The sequence below is a fragment of the Globicephala melas genome, chromosome 11 (genome assembly GCF_963455315.2).
Source record: "Globicephala melas chromosome 11, mGloMel1.2, whole genome shotgun sequence".
In the NCBI taxonomy this organism is placed as follows: Eukaryota; Metazoa; Chordata; class Mammalia; order Artiodactyla; family Delphinidae; genus Globicephala; species Globicephala melas.
Genome location: NC_083324.2, coordinates 44,501,989 through 44,524,727, shown reverse-complemented (window position 1 = coordinate 44,524,727; position 22,739 = coordinate 44,501,989). Strand labels below are relative to the sequence as shown.

Here is a 22,739-nt window from a genome sequence, read left to right as displayed (position 1 = left end):
AGGAGCCACTTGTTGAGTTTTTTCCCCCATTGTCTGGCACTATGAAATGTACATCATATGAGCTCTGCATATTGCAAATGAACCATTGGCTAAGGGACTGATGCATGTTTTCTCCTGAACGTTTACCCACCAGCTGGGAGGTAGATGGCAGGGGAAGGAAAGACTGAAAGTCTTCTGGGCCCTCAAGAGCACATCTCTAGCTCAGGGCCCAGCTCACAGAAGCCCCTTCATAATTCAGCAAGTGCTGCGTTGTAGTTGGAACGGAATTAGACAAAGCTTCCAGGCTTTGGGGAGTGGACTTCGGGCTGTGTTGCTGCTGAGGAGTCTCCCTCCCTCCCAGGAGGGTTTCCTTCCCTGCTCCTCCACTCCACTCTCTTCTAGCGCTTTCCTGGGCGTTGCACGTGTATGATTCATTGTTCTTTACCCATTAATTTCCTGATAAAAACTGGAAAGTTTCTGTACCTTTGAGTTAATAAAATTTACTTAGTCATAAACAACATTGTATTATAAATTTCAGGTATGAAATTAGCATCCACTTCTACTTTTTATAGTCTCACTTTCCAAAATTGTTCCAGGCATATTTGTTTAAATTAATCCTATGCTCTCTTAGCTGTCTCTGAGTAATTAAAATTCACGTTATCTTCAGTGCATAAATCCTTTACGTGTTAAGCTGCTCCTTTCAATGGTTTTTATAATTGAGTTCATTCTGTCCAAAACTTTTACCTCTCAGGTATGCAACTAGAGCCTCATTCTGGCCACACAGAAATAGGTTTATGTGTTGCTAAAATTCAGGACCTCTGTTTAAACCAGAAAAGGGCATTGCAGCCCCTGAGACAGGTGGCCAGGATAAATCATACACCTGGAATAATTCAGTCCAGTGTTCTTTATCTGTGGAACTAAGTGATTCTGTGCTAATCACAGGAGAATCCAGGGAGAGTTGTAGACTCAGGGGAGCTGGAGTGAGTTTGTTTTTAAGATACTCTCATAGACAAAGTTTTCTTAGGAAAGTAATTCAGAATGAATGCCCTGAATACAGAGTCCGTTCAGGTTTTCGGAAGAAAAATGTCATTTAAACATTAGTGTCTGTCATATTTGAGAGGTCCCAGCCTATGACATACTTTCCGTTTCAGGTTCAATGAGTTAGTAATTTCAGAGCACAGAATTATGAATTGGCTAGTCATCCTCATCTAGCAAGACCTACTCAGTGTTCCTCTCCTGACTGGGGAAAGCCAAACTCTCATGGGCCCTCGGTGTTTGGGAGGGACAGGTGTGAGGCTGAGGGCTTTAGGTGAGAGTGGGCACCAAAGCTCCAGGGCAGAGGCATGCAGAATTGGAAGGGCAGGGACTTCCCTGCTGGTCCAGTCGTTAAGACTCCGTGCTTCCACTGCAGGGAGCGCGTGTTTGACCCCTGGTCAGAGAACTAAGGTCCTGCATGCCACATGGCATGGCCAAAAAAAAAAGAAAAAAAAAAAAAACAGAATTGGGAGAGCAGATGCGGGAGGAGGATGAAGGCTGGGGTGAGGGGTTGGGCTGGGACCGGGCACTGTGTGGACACCCAGGGCCTCTTAGGAAGCACCTATGCCAGCCTGTGCAGGCAGGTTGGACACAGATAAACGGGCTGGAAAAACAGAGGCAAAGACTGACACTAAGATGGTTCAGTAATTCTTAACCTCAGAGATGTTTAGACGTGTTTTCGTTTGGGGTCATTTCTGTGTGTGTGTGTGTCAGCTCCTTAATTTTGGCCAGGAATGGTTGCTGGGATGCTACAGCTCAGGACCCATGCCGTTCACAGATGCCTCCGTTTACCCTTCAGTGTATCCAGGACAGCATTGCCCCTTTCACCCTCCATGTTGTTCTATTTAAAAGGAGACGTTTAACTCAGCTGATGTGATGTGACTTTGGTGGTTTTGGTGGTTAAGCATTGATCATTTTGGGAAAAACAAAACCATTTCCCCACATCGAGTTGCACAGATGCTTTTATACTCCTCTTCCGGATTGTCTGTTTAGGTTGACTCTAATGAACCCTAGTGGAAATGACCACATGTTTGTATGATGTAAAAGTAGAATTATCTGCAAGGGAGCCTCTATCTGGGGAGCTTATGCTTGGATTTAGAGTGTTGTTTTCAAATCATTAATGATAGAAATGGAAAGTACTTTCAAAAGCTTGGAATTTCAAAGTGTACTCTTATATTAGTTCTCTGCTCCAACAGATTTTGAGAAAGTAGTGTTATAATAAGGACACAGTGACCAAAGCTGGGAACAGCTCATGCACATTAATATTTCTGGAATATGAAACGCTTGAAAATAACTTATGGGGATGACCCCTTTAGAGATTTGCTTATAATTAACACAGAGTAATTCTTGGATTTTTTTTGAAGAGTTGGTTATGATTCATGTAAAATAGTTCTTGCGTTCTATGACTTAATGAATTTTGATTTCTTTTAGAGATGCTGGGATGGAGTACTAAGATGGCATTATGGCCAGAGGACTGGGAAGTACTAGGACGCTATCCCAAATGTCTTTGTACAGCATCTCTAAGGGAGATGACAGGCAAGCAATGCACAGAAACCCTTTTCATTATACTGGTCTCCATAGAGGACCGCCCTTAGCCCCACTTCCTATACTAGGTCCATCTGCTGGCCTAGAAACAGAGTTGGGTGTTACTATTCCTGTGTATTTGCCTCGGCGTTGGAACTTCACTCTTGGATCTCAACACCCTCCTGCAGGAGAGCCTTCTCTTCCTTGCACACAGATGCAAGCCAGCTAGCCCGAGGGGAGGGCCAGGGGACATAGCAAGGGGCTGTGCATTTGCCCTGAGGGTCTGGAGCAGAGCTGACCTTAGCCACAGGTGGCTAGTGTATCTCAGACTGGGTCTGGTTGAGGGAAGAGGAGCAGAAACCCCCTCCCAAGACAGCAACAAAAGAAATGGCTGGGCCCTTCCCAGGGGCTCAGGCCTCTGCCTCTGCTGTATTGTCATTAGCCTTCTTAGGGGCAGGGGAAGGTAGAAAAGAGCCATATACACGTGCCTGCTGACAGGTGAATCCCTTGGAAAGTTTTCACTCTGGAGAACACAGCGTCGCAGTATCCTGGAACTTCATTCAGTCTCTTGGGAGGTGGAGTGTCTTTCTCTTGACTGGGGAGAGTGAAAGTACAGAAATAGGGAATGTTAACTTCCTTTCCTCCCCTTCGCCACCTCCTTAGATTTATGCCTTCACTTTAGTAAAATGCATCATGTGTTAGCTCATTCACAGAGCTTTGCCTATTTGAACAGTCTAATCCTCAAGTTCCATAGGGTGAGGTGAGGGGACCAACAGGCTGCCTTCTTTGCTCCCACAGAGGATGTGGACAACTGATGTGGTCAGCTTTATGCAAATGCCAGTCCACGCTCTCCTGCCTTCCAAGAAACTCTATTTCCTAACTCCCTCTATGGGGAAATTCTGGACAGCATGGAAGCAAATATGTCAAAACCTACATGGTATGTGGGAAAATGTAACAAGGAAGGTCTGGCAACTTGAAGTCTGACTTCAGGGCACAGGACCTAACAGATTTTACCAACAACAGTCATCAGTAACCTGGAAGTGACCCAATCGGTGAACTTTTCTCAGGCTTTGAACTGTGTCAACTAGGTACCCTTGACGCCCTTTTTCTGTTTGATTCTGGTCATTTGTTGATGTCTGTGGCATTATGTTATTATGGCTCTTTCTCTGTTATGTTGGCACCTTTGCCTCCATCTCCCCTGTAAATTCCTCCCCTGTCTGGGACCTACTCATCTTTCAGTCTTTAACTCTGGGCCTCTGTCTTGCCCGTCCTCGGGAACTTTTCCACTTTCTCCAGTCGTCTCCCACCTTTTTCCGATCTGACTGTTAGCTGGTTTCTAGGCCTTTATCTCCAGCAGCCTTTGGGCCTTGGCTTTTGGATGTTATCTCAAACCCAGTGTGTCTTGAAAACTAACGTACATTATAGTTCCTGGGAAACTCGCTTGCCCATTTCCTCCAGTGAGGGTCTAGTTCTCCTGTCTCTTACTGAGGCTGTTTGGCCACACCTCACTGTTGCCAGGAAGTCACAAATCACACTTGCTGAGGGATGTTTCTGCCCCCTCCTTGCTTCCCACCTCACCAGCACTTGGTCATGGCATAACTGCAGAGGTTTCCTCATTGACCTTCTGGTCTCAGTTCCCCACTGGTTGCTCCCAGAGGCTCCGTGGTATTGACAGAAATGGACCTTGGAGTTATATGCAGGTTCAGATCACTTTGTGACTCCTGCTTACTCTGTGACCTTGAACTGGTTACTTAAATCCCCCGAGTTTTCGTTTTCACATCTAGAAAGTGGAGATATTAGCATCTGTCCCCTGGAGCTGTTAGAGAATTCAGGTGAGATATCAAATGTAAAAAGCCAAGTAAAAGTCCAGTGCCAGGCACAAAGCAGGTGCTCAGTAAATGCTGCTCTCATCCCAGCAGAGACCACACTTCCTGCTTCACTGAACTTCCTCCGACCTCTCTCAGTCTATCCCAACTGATTTTCTTTTAAAATTTAGGTATGGTTTATATACAGTGAAAGGGACAAATGTTATATATACAGTTCAGTCATTTTTGAAAAATGCATACATTCCTGTAACCAACACCTCGTTAAAGTATAGAACGTTTCTGTTACCCTAGAAAGTTCTGTTCTGCCCCTCCCTCAGAAGCGGCTACTATTCTGTTTCAATCAACATAGACGAGTTTTCTTTAAATGTATTCATACAGCTGAGTTTATATACCCTCTTTTTGTTCCCGGTGTCTTTCTTTCAGCCCTGTTTTTGAGATTCAGCCATGTTATTATGGGATTTAGTGGTTCATTCCTTTTTGTTGCTGAGTGGTACTCCATTGTATGAATATATCTCAGTTTGTTTATCTGTTCTCCTGTTGATGGACACCTGGGCTATTTCCGATTTGGGGCTATTTTGAACACAGGTCTAATGAGTCTTTCTGTGGACATACGTTTTCATTTTACTTGGCTAAACCCCTAAGAGTGGAATTGCTAGGAAATGTACATATGTATTTAAATTTATAAAAAAATGCCATCTGTTTCCCATCAGCAGTATATGGAAGTTCTGGTCATTCTACATCCTCACCAACATTTGGTGTTGTCAGTTTTTTCATTATAATTATTCCTGTTTGTGTGTGGTGGTACCTCCTTGTAAATTTGGAGTTTCCTGATGACTAATGATGTTGAACACTTTTCATGTGCTTACTGACATATCTTTTGTAAACTAAGTGTTCAAGTCTATTATCCATTTTAAACATTGGGTATTTTGGGTTTTTATTATTGAGTTTAGGAATCATTTACGTATTCTGGATATAAGTTCCCCTTTTTTTTTTATCACCGGTGTCCCTGGAACTTTATAATGCCACCACTCTCTCTGATTGTCATTGTCATGACAGCGCAAGTGGCTAAATATGGCTACTTGTGATACACATGATATTTGGACTTCAGTTATTCCAATTATTGCTTACTTAAGGTCAGTTCAACATACATGAAAGAGAGTTTTAAAACCCACATCATCTGTCAGTTGACACCATCCATGTCGCATTTATTCCATTTATCCCATGATAGTTTGCTAAGAGAAACTGTCAGTTGCCAAGTGTCACTTCTGTGGCCAAAATCTGAATTATTTTTTAATTTTTATTTTATTTATTTATTTAGGAATGTTAAAATATTTATTCAGAGATTAGCCATATATTGGGAGTCCTTTCCTAAAACCCAAACATGAAAACCCCCAAAGGAAAATTCCATATAGACTATGATTGCAAATGACTAATGCAATATAATTTAAGTAAAACATGGAAAATACATTGCCTTTTTAATAAAGATCTAAATTGTGTTCCTTTTTGAAGGCTTTGTTTTGTTTTTGAATTTTATTTTATATTTTTTATACAGCAGGTTCTTATTAGTCATCCATTGTATACATATTAGCGTATACATGTCAATCCCAATCTCCCAATTCATCCCACCACCGCCCCCCACCACTTTCCCCCCTTGGTGTCCATACATTTGTTCTCTGCATCTGTATCTCAATTTCTGCCCTACAAACCAGTTCATCTGTACCATTTTCTAGGTTCCACATATATGCGTTAATATACGATATTTGTTTTTCTCTTTCTGACCTACTTCATCTGTATGACAGTCTCTAGATCCATCCACGTCTCTACAAATGAGCCAATTTTGTTCCTTTTTATGGCTGAGTAATATTCCATTGTATATATGTACCACATCTTCTTTATCCATTCATCTGTCGATGGGCATTTAGGTTGCTTCCATGTCCTGGCTATTGTAAATAGTGCTGCAGTGAACATTGGGGTGCATGTGTCTTTTTGAATTATGGTTTTCTCAGGGTATATGCCCAGTAGTGGAATTGCTGGGTCATATGGTAATTCTATTTTTAGTTTTTTAAGGAACCTCCATACTGTTCTCCATAGTGGCTGTATCAATTTACATTCCAATCAACAGTGCAAGAGGGTTCCCCTTTCTCCACACCCTCTCCAGCATTTGTTGTTTGTAGATTTTCTGATGATGCCCATTGTAACTGGTATGAGGTGATACCACACTGTAGTTTTGATTTGCATTTCTCTAATGATTAGTGATGTTGAGCATCTTTTCATGTGTTTGTTGGCAATCTGTATATATTCTCTGGAGAAATGTCTACTTAGGTCTTCTGCCCATTTTTGGATTGGGTTGTTTGTTTTTTTAATATTGAGCTGCATGAGCTTTTTCTACATTTTGGAGATTAATCCTTTGTCCATTGATTCGTTTGCAAATATTTTATCCCATTCTGAGCGTTGTCTTTTCGTCTTGTTTGTAGTTTCCTTTGCTTTGCAAAAGCTTTGAAGTTTCAGTAGGTCCCATTTGTTAATTTTTGTTTTTATTTCCGTTACTCCAGGAGGTGGATCAAAAAAGATCTTGCTGTGACTTATGTCAAAGAGTGTTCTTCCTATGTTTTCCTCTAAGAGTTTTATAGTGTCTGGCCTTACATTTAGGTCTCTAATCCATTTTGAGTTTATTTTTGTATATGGTGTTAGGGAGTGTTTTAATTTCATTCTTTTACATGTAGCTGTCCAGTTTTCCCAGCACCACTTATTGAAGAGACTGTCTTTTCTCCATTGTATATCCTTGCCTCCTTTGTCATAGATTAGTTGACCATAGGCATGTGGGTTTATCTCTGGGCTTTCTATCCTTTTCCATTGATCTATATTTCTGGTTTTGTGCCACTACCATACTGTCTTGATTACTGTAGCTTTGTAGTGTGATCTGAAGTCAGGGAGTCTGATTCCTCCAGCTCCATTATTTTCCCTCAAGACTGCTTTGACTATTCGGGATCTTTTTTGTCTCCATACAAATTTTAAGATTTTTTGTTCTACTTCCGTAAAACATGCCATTGGTAATTTGATAGGGATTGCATTAAATCTGTAGATTGCTTTGGGTAGTATAGTCATTTTAACAGTATTGATTCCTTCCATCCAAGAACATGGTATATCTCTCCATCTCTTTGTATCATCTTTAATTTCTTTCCTCAGTGTCTTATAGTTTTCTGCATACAGATCTTTTGTCTTCCTAGGTAGGTTTATTCCTAGGTATTTTATTCTTTTTGTTGCAGTGGTAAATAAGAGTGTTTCCTTAATTTCTCTTTCAAATTTTTCATCATTGGTGTATAGGAATACAAAAGATTTCTGTGCATTAATTTTGTATCTTGCAACTTTACCACTTCATTGATTAGCTCTAGTAGTTTTCTGGTGGCATCTTTGGGGTTCTTTATGTATTATATCATGTCATTTGCAAACAGTGACAGTATTACTTCTTCTTTTCCAATTTGTATTCCTTTTATTTCTTTTTTTTCTCTGATTGCTTTGGCTAACACTTCCAAAGCTATGTTGAATAATAGTGGTGAGAGTGGGCAGCCTTTTCTGTTCCTGATCTTAGAGGAAATGCTTTCAGTTTTTCACCACTGAGAATGATGTTTGCTGTGGGTTTGTCGTGTATGGCCTTTATTATGTTGAGGTAAGTTCCCTGTATGCCCACTTTCTGGAGAGTTTTTATCCTAAATGGGTGTTGAATTTTGTCAAAAGCTTTTTCTGCATGTATTGAGATGATCATATGGTTTTTCTTCTTCAGTTTGTTAATATGGTATATCACATTGATTTGCTTATGTTGAAGAATCCTTGTATCCCTGGGATACAAGGGATAAATCTCACTTGATCTCTTTCCTAGTATTTTGTTGAGGATTTTTGCATCCATAATCATGAGTGATATTGGTCTGTAATTTTCTTTTTTTGTAGTATCTTTGTCTGGTTTTGGTATCAGGGTGATGGTGGCTTCGTAGAATGAATTTGGGAGTGTTCCTTCCTCTGCAATTTTTTGTTAAGTCTTTGAGAAGAATAGGTGTTAGCTCTTCTCTAAATGTTTGTTAGGATTCACCTGTGAAGCCATCTGGTCCTGGACTTTTGTTTGTTGGAATCCTTTTAATCACAGTTTCAATTTCATTACTTGTAATTGGTCTGTTCATATTTTCTGTGTCTTCCTGGTTCAGTCTTGGAAGGTTATTCCTTTCTAAGAATTTGTCCATTTCTTCCAGGTTGTCCATTTTATTGGCATAGAGTTGCTTGTAGTAGTCTCATAGGATGCTTTTGTATTTCTGTGGTGTCTGTTTTAACTTCTCCTTTTTCGTTTCTAATTTTATTGGTTTGAGTCCTCTCCCTCTTTTTCTTGATGAGTCTGGCTAATGGTTTATCAATTTTGTTTATCTTCTCGAAGAACCAGCTTTTAGTTTTACTGATCTTTGTTATTGTTTTCTTTGTTTCTATTTCATTTATTTCTGCTCTGATCTTTATGATTTCTTTCCTTCTGCTAACTTTGGATTTTGTTTGTTCTTCTTTCTCTAGTTCCTTTAGGTGTAAGGTTAGATTGTTTATTTGAGATTTTTCTTGTTTCTTTAGGTAGGCTTGTATAGCTATAAACTTCCCTCTTAGAACTGCTTTTGCTTCATCCCATAGGTTTTGGATCATCATGTTTTCATTGTCATTTGTCTCTAGGTAGTTTTTGATTTCCTCTTTGATTTCTTCAGTGATCTCTTGGTTATTTAGTAACGTATTGTTTAGCCTCCATATGTTTGTGTTTTTTATGTTTTTTTCCCTGTAATTGATTTCTAATCTCATAGTGTTGTGGTCAGAAAAGATACTTGATATGATTTTAATTTTCTTAAATTTACCAAGGCTTGATTTGTGACCCAAGATGTGATCTGTCTTGGAGAATGTTCTGTGCGCACTTGAGAAGAAAGTGTAATCTGGTGTTTTTGGATGGAATGTCCCATAAATATCAACTAAATCTATCTGGTCTATTGTGTCATTTAAAGCTTGTGTTTCCTTAGTAATTTTCTCTTTGGATGGTCTGTCCGTGGGTGTAAGTGAGATGTTAAAAGTCCCCCCATTATTATTGTGTTACTGTCGATTTCCTCTTTTAGAGCTGTTAGCAGTTGCCTTATGTATTGAGGTGCTCCTATTTTGGGAGCATATATAATTGTTATATCTTCTTCTTGGATTGATCCCTTGATCATTATGTAGTGTCCTTCTCTGTCTCTTGCAATAGTCTTTATTTTAAAGTCTATTTTGTCTGATATGAGTATTGGTACTCCAGCTTTCTTTTGATTTCCATTTGCATTGAATATCTTTTTCCATCCCCTCACTTTCAGTCTGTGTGTGTCCCTCAGTCTGAAGTGGGTCTCTTGTAGACAGCATATATATGGGTCTTGTTTTTATATCTATTCAGTGAGTCTGTGTCTTTTGGTTGGAGCATTTAATCCATTGACGTTTAAGGTAATTATTGATATGTATGTTCCTATGACCATTTTCTTAATTGTTATGGGTTTGTTTTTGTAGGTCTTTTTCTTCTCTTGTGTTTCCCACTTAGAGAAGTTCCTTTAGCATTTGTTGTAGAGCTGGTTTGGTGGTGCTGAATTCTCTTAGCTTTTGCTTGTCTGTAAAGCTTTTGATTTCTCCATTGAATCTGAATGAGATCCTTGCTGAGTAGAGTAATCTTGGTTGTAGGTTCTTCCCTTTCATCACTTTAAATATGTCATGTCATTCCCTTCTGGCTTGTAGAGTTTCTGCTGAGAAATCAGCTGTTAACCTTATGCGAGTTCCCTTGTATGTTATTTGTCTTTTTTCCCTTGCTGCTTAGAGATGAGGTTCCATTTCTGGAGTGTGGAATTGGAAATATCTGCATGAACTCATTATTTTTTTTCCGTCTAGAAGATGTATACTTCTCATCTCTGTCCACTGAATCAGTGACCCAGTAGCAATGAGTGCTTCTAGTGCTGAGACCATGGTCTCTAAATACCAGTCTCATTAAAAGAAACTGGGACTCCTTCGAGAGGTAGCTAATGCACAGTCTTAGGCAGGAATTCATAAGATGAGCTTGAGACATATTATCTTAGTAGAAGGTAGGTCACTTTCAAGGGGCTCTCAGTGGCCAAAGATGGAACAAGTTTAGCATAAAAATAATAGTGATTGAAATCAACTAAAATCCATAAAATATGTTATTTAAGAATCTATTATATTCACATTGATGCTCCAAAGTGAACTGATCAGTAACCTTGGTGATTTCTAGCTTCCCCCACCCCCCTACCTCAGTCCCATTTGGACTTGCAAACACTCCAAAATCATTGTTGTGAAAGCTGGTGAATGATAACAAAGAAACATTTATCAAGCATGTACCTTGCCTTTCCTTTACAAACCATATTTTAGGATAGCAAAATAAATTGATAAATGAAGGTTCTTTATGGAAGAAAAGCAGATGAAAAAATATACAAGGAATGACAGAATTTGGAAATTCCGTATTGCCATGTCTAAAGAAATAATACAACTGGACATTGGTCATTAGTAGATAACGTTTGATGTGGAAGTTTATACTGGATGAGTTAGGCTAACAACCCGTGAACCCATGGGTCAATTTCAACATCATTAAGGGTAGACCAACCAGACCGTATATCCTTCCAGATATAATGCGACAGGATATACACAGTAGCCAGCTCCAAGTATTCTTGCCAAAATAATCAAACCTGAATTAAATTGAGTCTCTAGGTCTAATTACCAGTTTACAGGAAATGCAGGGATATAAGAACAACCCAACAAGAGTATCTGCAGGAAAAGTATTCTCATTTCTCCAACAAATAAATGGCCTGAAAAATTGCAGGTGGGGAAGAGGACTGTTAGAGGTTGAAGGAGACTTAAGATCTGTGGCCAAATGGAATGTGTGGACCTGCTTTGTATCTTGAGTCAAACAGATGAACTGTAAAAAAAAGACAGTTTTTTTTGTGACAGTTGAGTTTTGAACGCAGATGATATATTGAGTATGTTAAGAAGAGGGTTAGTTATATTAGGTGGTAATGACGTTGTGGTTATGTTTTTTAAAAAAAGGTATTTGTGAGACTTACAGAAGCAGTTACAGGAGAAATAAGATGATATCTAGAATTTGCTTTAAAATACTAAAAAAAAGGAGATGGGGATAATTAAACAATATTGGCAAACTATTGATAATTATGAAAGAGGGTGATAGGGATTCATTTTACTGAAATTTCTCATGACTTTCTTTGTTTTCATAATAAAACGTTTAAATAAGAAAAACTTGCATTTTCATCTGAAGTGAAAGTTCTGTCTATGAAGAGCAGTGACTATATGGCTGAGCTAGGCCATGTAACATCGTATTAATGGACTTCGCTGGCATTTTCACTGTTATGAAAAAATATTTAGGTCACACTTCATTTCTAATCTCATATGAGCACCTTCCCTGACAGCAGGTGACTTCCAAGTGTAATGTCAGAGCTTGGTGTTCGTTGCCTGTTTTTTCACAGGCTGGAAAGGCTTGCCAGCCCAGCGTGGATTCGATCGCATTCATTGTTTGTGCTCCTTGCTTGAAAACTGAATAAAGATCAAGAAGAGCACAGTTGTTCATCAGCTGTTTCGTCTGAATCAAGCAGCATGTAGATGGGTATCCAGGGGTCCACCTCCTCCTTCTGAAGGACCGCTGTTCACATAGCTGGGTCCCTTGCACCTCTGACCATCAGCATGATGTGTCACAAAGTAATCATGAACTCCCCAAAAGAGAACATCTCTCTTGCAGCATATGTTTACCACATACTACGTTTTAAAGCCCTTCTACCCTACCTGCAGCTCACAGACGCCAAGTGCCGATTCATAGAGTGCACTTGAGTGACGCATGCTAACTCAGAAGAGAACGCCTGTCGGTGTAATGCATGTGTCCTAATAATTGCTTTTCTTTACTATGTGTCATCGATGGTTTATGCTATGAAACCTTGTCACTTGATAGAGAAATTTTGCTAATAATTCATTCAACTTTCCCTTCAAGTGTGTTTATTTTCAGCTTTGCGGCTTATACCGGTTTTTGCCGCAAGGATTACAACTTTGAATGATGCTCTGTAATTTTGGTTTCTCTCTGCCTTTAGTGATAAAATTAATTGCTTTTGTAGTCTAATTACTTTGCACTTGTCTAGGAACACTAGATTGGTTTACTGAAAATGACCGTGTGCAGTGTCTGGGAAAGGTACCAAAGGTCGGATGGCTGTGCCTGGCAGAGTTTCCATCCGATTGTCCTGAGAACTAGCGACCAGTGGATTGCAGGGCCAATAAATAAGTGGATGGCAGGTCCAGCTTACAACACGTCCTCCTTCCTTACCATGTTTTATTCCCCATCTGCTCGTGTAAAATATTTATAGTCGAAGATTCACTTTTTTCTAGAACATTGAGATCTGTTGATACTGAAGGACCCCCTTACCGTTTCGGTTTATAACATTTCATGTTGTCTTTTCACCACGTTTACATCTGAATCATTTTGGGAATTCAAAATGTAATGCTGTGTTACAATAATAATAAAAATGCCAACTTAAATGTATTGGTCATAACAAACTACATCAAAGTGAAAGTTGAGGGCTTCCCTGGTGGCGCAGTGGTTGAGAGTCCGCCTGCCGATGCAGGGGACACGTGTTCGTGCCCCGGTCCGGGAGGATCCCACATGCCGCGGAGCGGCTGGGCCCGTGAGCCATGGCTGCTGAGCCTGCGCGTCTGGAGCCTGTGCTCCGCAACAGGAGAGGCCACAGCCGTGAGAGGCCCACGTACCACAAAAAAAAGAAAAAAAAGTGCAAGTTGATGAAGGCCAGCCACAGTGTGAATATGAAGTTTGCAGACACAGACCTGGCAATTTCTCAATTTCACATTGCTTAAAATCATTATCGTACACTTTGGAATGCATGTGAAAAAAATCACTTCATTTCTTTAGCCTCTGGAGGTGACCCAATGACTTTTCCATCCTTGATAGCTCCCCAGTTCACTTGTGGTCTCTGAGCCACCCCATGAAGAACTGTACCTTTAAACAGAACCTGGGGACAGGATGTTTGCTTACAGCACTGTGCAGTGTCAGGGAGTCTTCCATCCCTGGAAGCCTGTCCATGTAGTATAGTGTTTCTCAGAGTGTAATTTGGGGAACCCTTCCATCAAAATCAGCGGGGGAGCTTTTTAACAAGTATATTCCTAGGCCTCATTCCAGGCTCCTGAGCAGACTCTCTGGGCGTGTGGCCTGGGAACCTGCATTTTAGAAACCTTTCCCAAGTGTACCTGGTACAAATACAGTTGAAGGACTGTTTAGAGTTTATGCAACGTAGACTATGTATGCCTGCTCTGCTGGGTTTACGTGACACGTTATTTTTATATTTTATGATGAATGTTTTACCCTTCTCCTATTTTACCCCCAGGACTGGTCCATCATGTCTGTAACCTGTTCACTGAAACTGCCACACTGTGCTTGGATGTGGACAATAAAAACAACAACGAGATGGCAGCCGCCCTGCTATTTTCCCTGCTGGATATTTTGCACAGCATGCTGACCTATACCTCCGGGGTCGTGCGACTGGCTCTGCAGGTAGAGGACCTCTTTCTCCACATCTTGAACAACCCCGTGCCACGTCCCACTTCCCTTTCCTTCTCTTTTCTCTAATCTTCCTTGAATGTGGCTTTATTTTTGGAAAAGAACATATGATTCCATAGGGAGGGAATACCATATTTATTAGCCATCTTTGGGTGACCAGTGTCAAGGACAGGTAATTTGAACACAAAGTCTGAAAGGAAAGCAGGAGAGGCCCAAGCAAAGAATTGGTGAGTACTCATTAGGGAACTGCTGGCGACCCAGAGATCATCTGGACTGTGAGGTTGGCCAAGCAGTGTGTAGTCTTTCCTGTCCAGAGATGGCACTCCAGCCCACCCCCAGCAGGATGGATTAGCTAGCGAGCAGCAGCGGATTGAGGTTTTAGGTGCGCATACACACGCACACATAATGTGTTTGTATGTGCATAGATACACACACATACATATACATGCATATGCAACACATAAACCCTCACACTTGCTTTCCCGTTATGACTGATAATGTGGAATTGCAAGATGGTTTTTTGGTTTTTTGTTTTTTAATATCTTTATTGGAGTATAATTGCTTTACAATGGTTTCTGCTCTATCACAAAGTGAATCATCTATACGTATACGTATATCTCCATATCCCCTCCCTCTTGCGTCTCCCTCCCACCCTCCCTATCCCACCCCTCTAGGTGGGCAAAAAGCACCGAGCTGATCTCCCTGTGCTATGTGGCTGCTTCCCACGAGCTATCTATTTTATTTATTTTACATTTGGTAGTGTATATATGTCCATGCCACTCTCTCACTTTGTCCCAGCTTACCCTTCCCTCTCCCGGTGTCCTCAAGTCTGTTCTCTACGTCTGCATCTTTATTCCTGTCCTGCCCCTAGGTTCTTCAGAACCTTTTTTTTTTTTTAAGATTCCATATATATGTGTTAGCATACGGTATTTGTTTTTCTCTTTCTGACTTACTTCACTCTGTGTGACAGTCTCTATCTCCATCCACCTCACTACAACTAACTCAATTTCGTTTCTTTTTATGGCTGTAATATTCCATTGTATACATGTGCCACATCTTCTTTATCCATTCATCTGCTGATGGACACTGAGGTTACTTCCATGTCCTGGCTATTGTAAATAGAGCTGCAATGAACATTGTGGTACATGACTCCTTTTGGAATTATGGTTTTCTCAGGGTATATGCCCAGTAGTGGGATTGCTGGGTCGTATGATAGTTCTATTTGTAGTTTTTTAAGGAATCTCCATACTGTTCTCCATAGTGGCTGCATCAATTGACATTCCCACCAGCAGTGCAAGAGGGTTCCCTTTTCTCCACACCCTCTCCAGCATTTATTGTTTGTAGATTTTTTGATGATGGCCATTCTGACCAGTGTGAGGTGATACCCCACTGTAGTTTTGATTTGCTTTTCTCTAATGATAGTGATGTTGAGCATCCTTTCATGTGTTTGTTGGCAATCTGTATATCTTGTTTGGAGAAATGTCTGTTTAGGTCTTCTGCCCATTTTGGTATTGGGTTGTTTGTTTTTTTGTTATTGAGCTGCATGAGCTGCCTGTGTATTTTGGAGATTAATCCTTTGTCAGTTGCTTCATTTGCAAATATTTTCTTCCATTCTGAGGGTTGTCTTTTCATCTTGTTTATGGTTTCCTTTGCTGTGCAAAAGCTTTTACATTTCATTAGGTCCCATTTGTTTATTTTTGTTTTTATTTCCATTTCTCTAGGAGGTGGGTTAAAAAGGATCTTGCTGTGATTTATGTCATAGTTTTCCTCTAAGAGTTTTATAGAGTCTCGCCTTACATTTAGGTCTTTAATCCATTTTGTGTTTATTTTTGTGTATGGTGTTAGGAAGTGTTCTAATTTCATCCTTTTACATGTAGCTGTCCAGTTTTCCCAGCACCACTTATTGAAGAGGCTGTCTTTTCTCCATTGTATATTCTTGCCTCCTTTATCAAAGATAAGGTGACCATATGTACGTGGGTTTATCTCTGGGCTTTCTCTCCTGTTCCATTGGTCTATATTTCTGTTTTTGTGCCACTACCATACTGTCTTGATTACTGTAGCTTTGAGCTAGAGGAATCAGGCCCCCTGCAGGATGGTTTTTGAGGGCTAGAGATGTATTGGATTGGCCAAAACGTTCCTTCGGTTTTTAAGTAAAAAGACACATTTTTCATTTGCACCAAGAACTTTATTGAACAACATATTCACCCTTTTTTGTTCCACTGCCTTCTGCCATTTTCAGGCAACTTCATAATTCCATTTTCCCAAAACTTTTTGTCGTTTTGAGCAAATAACTGTTCCAGGTGACTTTTACAGTCTTCCACGGAATGGAAATTTTTTACATTAAGAGAATTTTGTAAAGACCTAAATAAATGGAAATCCGAAGGTGCAGTGTCTGGTATATATGGCGGATGAATCAGAACTTCCCAGCCAAGCTGTAACAGTTTCTGCCTGGTCATCATAGAAACATGCAGTCTTGCGTTATCCTGATGGAAGATTATGTGTTTTCTGTTGACTAATTCTGGACACTTTTCATTGAGTGCTGCTTTCAGTTGGTCTAACTGGGAGCAGTACTTGCTGGAATTAATCGTTTGGTTTTCTGGAAGGAGCTCATAATAGAGGACTCCCTTCTGATCCCACCATATGCACATCACCTTCTTTGGAAGAAGACCAGCCTTTGGTGTGGTTGGTGATGGTTCATTTCACTTGCCCCACAGTCTCTTCCATTCCACGTTATTGGGCAGTATCCACTTTTTATCACCCATCACAATTTGTTTTAGAAACAAAACGTTTTCATTACATTTCAGTGGAGAATCGCATGCGGAAATACGGTCAGGGAGGTTTTTTCCCCTTATGTGGAACCCAAACATCAAAATGATGAACATAACCAAGTTGGTGCAAATGATTTTCAGCGCTCGATTTGGATATTTTGAGTATGTTGGCTATCTCCTGTGTGGTATAATGTTGATTTTTCTCAGTTAATGTCTCCGTTTGATCGCTCTCAATTTCAACTGGTCTACCCAACCGCGGAGCATCAGCCAGCGAGAAATCTCCAGCATGAAACTTCAGAAACCGCTTTTGACATGTTCGATCAGTCACAGCATCTGCTCCATACACTGCACAAATCTTTTTTTGCGTTTCAGTTGTGTTTTTACCTTTCTTGAAATAATAAAGGATAATATGCTGAAAGTGTTGCTTTTTTTCTTCCATCTTCAATATTAAAATGGCTACACAAAAATCCACCAATTTTGATAAGTTTTTTTTTTTTTTTTTGTGGTACGCTGGCCTCTCACTGTCGTGCCCTCTCCCGTTGCAGAGCACAGGCTCTGGATGCGCAGGCCCAGTGGCCATGGCTCATGGGCCCAGCCGCTCCGCGGCATGTGGGATCTTCCTAGACTGGGGCACGAACCCGTGTCCCCTGCATCAGCAGGCGGACTCTCAGCCACTGCGCCACTAGGGAAGCCCGATAAGTTTTTATTTAAATGCATGCTGATATGACAGCTGTCACTAACAAAATTGTTTCAAATGAAGTTAAAGACAACTAAGTGCCACGAGGGCCATCTTTTGGAGAAACTGAATGAATCTTTTGGCCACCCCAATATTTAGTGGCTATAGAAAAGTCAGGTAGCTCCAGACTGTAACCTGGCATCGTGCTCTGAGGAAGGAAGGGCATGTGAGTTCACTGAGTAGTACTTTCTTTGTTAGGTACCACCACATGCTTATCTCCTTTCATGTTTTCTCTAAAGAATTGAGTCAGCTGATACTTAGATCATGGGATAGCACACAGCCAATATGAATTCACTGTTATATTTAGAATCCCAATAAAATTGCAAGAGATGGTATATCAGTGGTAGCATCCTGGCTTGGATAGATGCAGAAGTTGATGTTGAAAGCAGACTGTTCTGTTACCTTGCCAAGAGTCACAGTAGCACACCCAAGAGTGAATCGCCAGACCTCGGTTTAGTGTCTGTTATTCATCATTATCTTTTACCCGCAGTTAAGGTGGTGAAGTATGTAGCTTGTCTTGTGTGTTTTAATAAATAATTCCAAGATCCCCTCAACCAAGATGATAGTTAGTCAATAAGTTTTAACCCAAACTTGTAAAGCCAGTAGATGAAAATGGCCTTTGGACTACGTTGCTGTTTTTATTTGCACATATTCTAAATGAACAGTAAAGCTTGGCTAAGTACTTATGGAATCCTGAATTATGGATTTCTCTTAGTTTTCCCTCTCTTTTCTAATAAGTGTCTCTTCAGAGAGCATTGTTTCTTTTTCTTAAAATTTTTATTAGAATATAGTTGATTTACATTGTTGTGTTGGTTTCTGCTATACAGCACAGTGAATCAGTTATACATACACATAGATCCACTCTTTTTTAGATTCTTTTCCCATGTAGGTCATTACAGAGTATTGAGTAGAGTGCCCTGTACTATACAGTTGGTCCTTTTAAGTTATCGAGAGCATTGGTTCTTATTTCAGTTTCCACAGTGGTAGCTTTATGTAATTCTTCAAGGTGTCGTTGATAGTTACTCTCACAAGATGCTTTGATGATATCAATCTGTAAAGATTATGGGGCTTCCCTGGTGGCGCAGTGGTTGAGAGTCCGCCTGCCGATGCAGGGGACACGGGTTCGTGCCCCGGTCCGGGAAGATCCCACGTGCCGCGGAGCGGCTGGACCTGTGAGCCATGGCCGCTGGGCCTGCGCATCTGGAGCCTGTGCTCCGCAACGGGAGAGGCCACAACAGTGAGAGGCCCGCATATCGCAAAAAAAAAAAAAAAAAAAAAGATTGTGTAGGTTGTGGATAAAAAGGATCAGAAGTCTAAAAATTCTTTAAATTCCAGAACATAGAAATCCTCTTTTATTTCAAGTGATCAGGTAGGGTGTTTAAAAGGAAACTCCTTAGTACAAAATATTTTCTAATTCTTTTTTTCAATTTGTTAGTGTACCAACAGATCACTGTTTTTTATTCTTTCATTTTCTTCAGCACCACTTTTTTTTTTTTTTTTTTTTTTTTTTTTTTTTTTGCGTTACACGGGCCTCTCACTGTTGTGGCCTCTCCCGTTGCGGAGCACAGGCTCCGGACGCGCAGGCTCAGCGGCCATGGCTCACGGGCCCAGTCGCTCTGCGGCACGTGGGATCTTCCCGGACCGGGGCACGAACTCGTGCCCCCTGCATCGGCAGGTGGACTCTCAACCACTGCGCCACCAGGGAAGCCCTCAGCACCAGTTTGTATTTTACTGCTCTCATCTTTCTAAATCTTTCCCTATAATATCTGCCAAGTATTGCTTTTGACCTTGATGACCGACTTTGATCTACATGATACCTGGTGTCAGTCTGAAAGAGGTAGGGTCCTTGAGACTGAATTAGGGAAAAGGTTGGGAAAAGAAATGGAGTGGGCACCAACGACACATCCTTCTAGAACACTGAGCTGAAAGTTCTTTCCAAAGCGTGTCACCTCTTCCATTTGTCTGCACACCTGGGATTCTTCTGCATTCAAAGCTCATGTCTGCTTTTAACAGGAACCTCTCGAAAGCAGAAGAGCTGAGTGTTGCCAGTGTTTAAAATGATAATAGTGCTTAGATTTATGAAGCGTTTTCCTTTTTCAGGGAGGAGAGGGATATGATGCAGGAATGTGTACTGGGAAGGTGAGGAGTAGGGGAGGGAGGTGTCACAATCTCTACTAGGAGTCCAGTCCCTATCCCCAACCGACCTTGTGAGTTTGTGTGTGAAAGATGTGGAAGCAGAGACAAATAGATGCTCAGGACTCACTGGTGTGGTGGGAGCACCTGGGCCTTGTGGGCTGGAACACCTTGGATTTGAATCCCAGCCACGTCACTTTTTTTTTTTTTTTTTTTCGATACGTGGGTCTCTCACTGTTGTGGCCTCTCCCGTTGCGGAGCACAGGCTCTGCACGCGCAGGCTCAGCGGCCATGGCACACGGGCCCAGCCGCTCCGTGGCATGTGGGATCTTCCCGGACCGGGGCACGAACCTGTGTCCCCTGCATCAGCAGGTGGACTCTCAACCACTGCGCCACCAGGGAAGCCCCCAGCCACGTCACCTTTACCTGTGAGGCGCTGGGCACGTTACTTGACCTGAGTATCAGTTTCCTTGTCTGTAAAGTAGACATGCTAAGTACTCAGCAGGGGACTTAAATGAGAGAATACAAGATATGTAAATATGATGTGCCTTAAGTATACCTGGCCCAGGGAAGGTAAGCGATAAATGGTTGCTGTATTATTAATAGCAACAAGATGAAAGGTGCTCACTTCCCCTTCCTGTTTACAGAGGGTTCCTGGGGGCGGTGATTTCTTCGTTTCTGTGTCCTGGCACATGGGAGGGCACTCAGTTCGTATTTACGGAGTGAACTAACTCCTAGCAGGCTTACGAGATATAAATTTATGGTTTTATTTTGCATTTGTGAGCCTAGCCCAGGGCTTGGCGCCTGTGATTTTGGCAGGAATCGAGAGAAGAAGGGTGTTAAGTGTCAGGGAGCTTCATTTTGGTATGACGGTCAATACCCAAATAGTGGAGCAAATCAGCATCTTAATACACTGAGATGCCTCACCACTGGAAGGTACAGGGTCCTGCAGAGTGAACAGTGGCGGGGGATGTTACCAAGTTTGGGGGCTAGGGAAAGAAAATATTCAATATTAAAATCCAGGTCACCTGACTTCCCAATCTGGGCCTTGTCTCTCACTTCTGGAGTGATGGGAGACAGCTTGATACATTACTCTGGTAATAGGACGGTTTAACTGCTGTTGGTCGGCAGGTGTGTCGGCATTGCCTGGAAGACTGAAATGTGGCCCCTGAGTCGTCTTTGATCTCACACTCACGTGAAGTCTGCCAGGGTAGGGGCTACAGTCTCTATTTCAGTATCCCTTGGAGTTACCAGTTCGACTCCTCCAGGCTTTGCCCTTATTGTTGTCCCCCATGAGCTACCCTGTCTGGTGGCTGAGTGCAAGTGAGATTTATCTGCTGTAGTCCGTGGTCCTCCTCGTTTCTCTCCTGCCCTTGAAAACTTCGATGACATCTCACTATCTACATATCATTTTCTAACTCCTTGGCAAGACGGTCAAGACCTCGTATGATCAGCCCCAGGGTGGTTTTCCAGCCTCGTCCACCAGCCCTCATGCAGCCCACGCGCACCCCAAACAGTCACCTTGGCATTTTCCACATGGATCCGGTGCCTTGTCACTCCCGGCCTTTCCTCACGTGATTCCAGCACCTGAAACACCAGCTGTCCACGTCATTCCCTGCAGACCTCGTCCCCACCATCCAAAAGGTGACTTTGTGTCACCTTTTCCTACTCCCGCCCCAGCTCCTCTATTCCCTCCTCCACTGTGGCAGTTTTCACACTCTGCCTTTAGTGCAGTTATTTGAAAACTTGCCATTCTTCTTCTTCTATTTTTAAATTTTATTGAAGTATAGTTGATTTACAGTGTTGTGTTCATTTCTGCCGTCCAGCAAAGTGACTCCGTTATGCATATGTGTACTCTTTTTCATTATGGTTTGTCACAGGATATCGAACATAGTTCCCTATGCTATACAGTAGGACCTTGTTGTTTATCCCTTCTATGTATAATAGTTTGCATCTGCTAATCCCAAACTCCCAATCCATCTTCCCTCCCCCACCCCACTCCTCCCGCCTTGGCAACCACAAGTCTGTTCTCTATGTTTGTGTCTGTTTTATAGATAAGTTCATTTGTGTTGTGTTTTAGATTCCACATATAAGTGCTATCATATGGTATTTGTCTTTCTCTTTCTGACTTACTTTGCATAGTATGATCATCTCTAGATCCATCCATGTTTCTGGAAATGGCACTATTTCATTCTTTTTAACGGCTGAGTAGTATTCCATTGTATATAGGTACCACATCTTCTTTATCCATTCATCTGTCAGTGGAGATTTAGGCCGTTTCCGTGTCTTAGCTACTGTAAGTCGTGCTGCTGTGAGCATAGGGGTGCCTGTATCTTTCTGAATTATAGTTTTGTCTGGATATACGCCCAGGAATGATATTGCTGGATCATATGGCGACTCTGTTTTTAGTTTTTTGAGGAACTTCCATACTGTTTTCCATCGTAAAGCACGCCATTCTTTTAATGAAACCGTGGGGTTCTACAGAGTGGGGACTGAGTCGTATCATCTGTGCATGGCAAGCGTGTGGATGATGGTGTCTGGGGAGCGCACCGAGTGTTGACTTGAATTGTCTAGGCCACACCATTGCACGTTGTGCTCTGTTGTGCTTGAACCTGCTTAGGGCGTTGGCAGCAGCTGCCTGAGGAATTGACTCTTGTTCACTACAGGCGCCGTATCTCTGTGTTTATGTAACAAAGCTCTGTTGAGGACCTGCCCCCTGTGCACTAGATTCATGTAGCAGTGGTAGATGTAATAGAGTTATATTCTTCCTGGCCTTTCTTCTTGTGCCAAGAAGTTAGCTGTATCCCCTTATCTCATTTTGGGTAATGCTGTAATGCCATTTAATATTACATACGGCTCATAAGTTGACATCCCGTGTTTTATATGTTTACAGCTATTAAATTTATATTTGTACCTAGAGTTCTCGTCTGAGATCCATACTTAATATATTCAGTAGCTTCCTAAACGTGACCACTAGAATGCCCCACAGTCCCCTCAAATTCAACATGTCTAAAGCGGAGCTCAGGATTCACCTCCCAAACATTCCCCTGCCAGCAAGCCCTGCCCCTCTCATCCTGCTGTGCAAACTAGAAACCTAGGGGTCCTTCTTAAAATTTCCCTTTTTCATATTCCTCATT

The 22,739-nt window shown here is 41.6% G+C and overlaps 1 protein-coding gene across 11 annotated transcripts in view; it reads left to right on the top strand.

The window, feature by feature from the left end:
• The window catches only part of ULK4 (unc-51 like kinase 4), a 523,422-nt gene that overhangs the window by 331,866 nt on the left and 168,817 nt on the right, over positions 1-22,739 (top strand). For all 11 annotated transcript variants that reach the window (XR_009565989.1, XR_009565987.1, XR_009565986.1 and 8 more), the window contains one exon: positions 13,793-13,959. Coding sequence is in view for 1 of the 11 variants with exons in the window: in XM_030846182.2 (XP_030702042.2) it covers positions 13,793-13,959 (167 nt within the window). In the remaining 10 variants the exon portion in view is untranslated. The remainder of the gene's footprint in view (positions 1-13,792; positions 13,960-22,739) is intronic.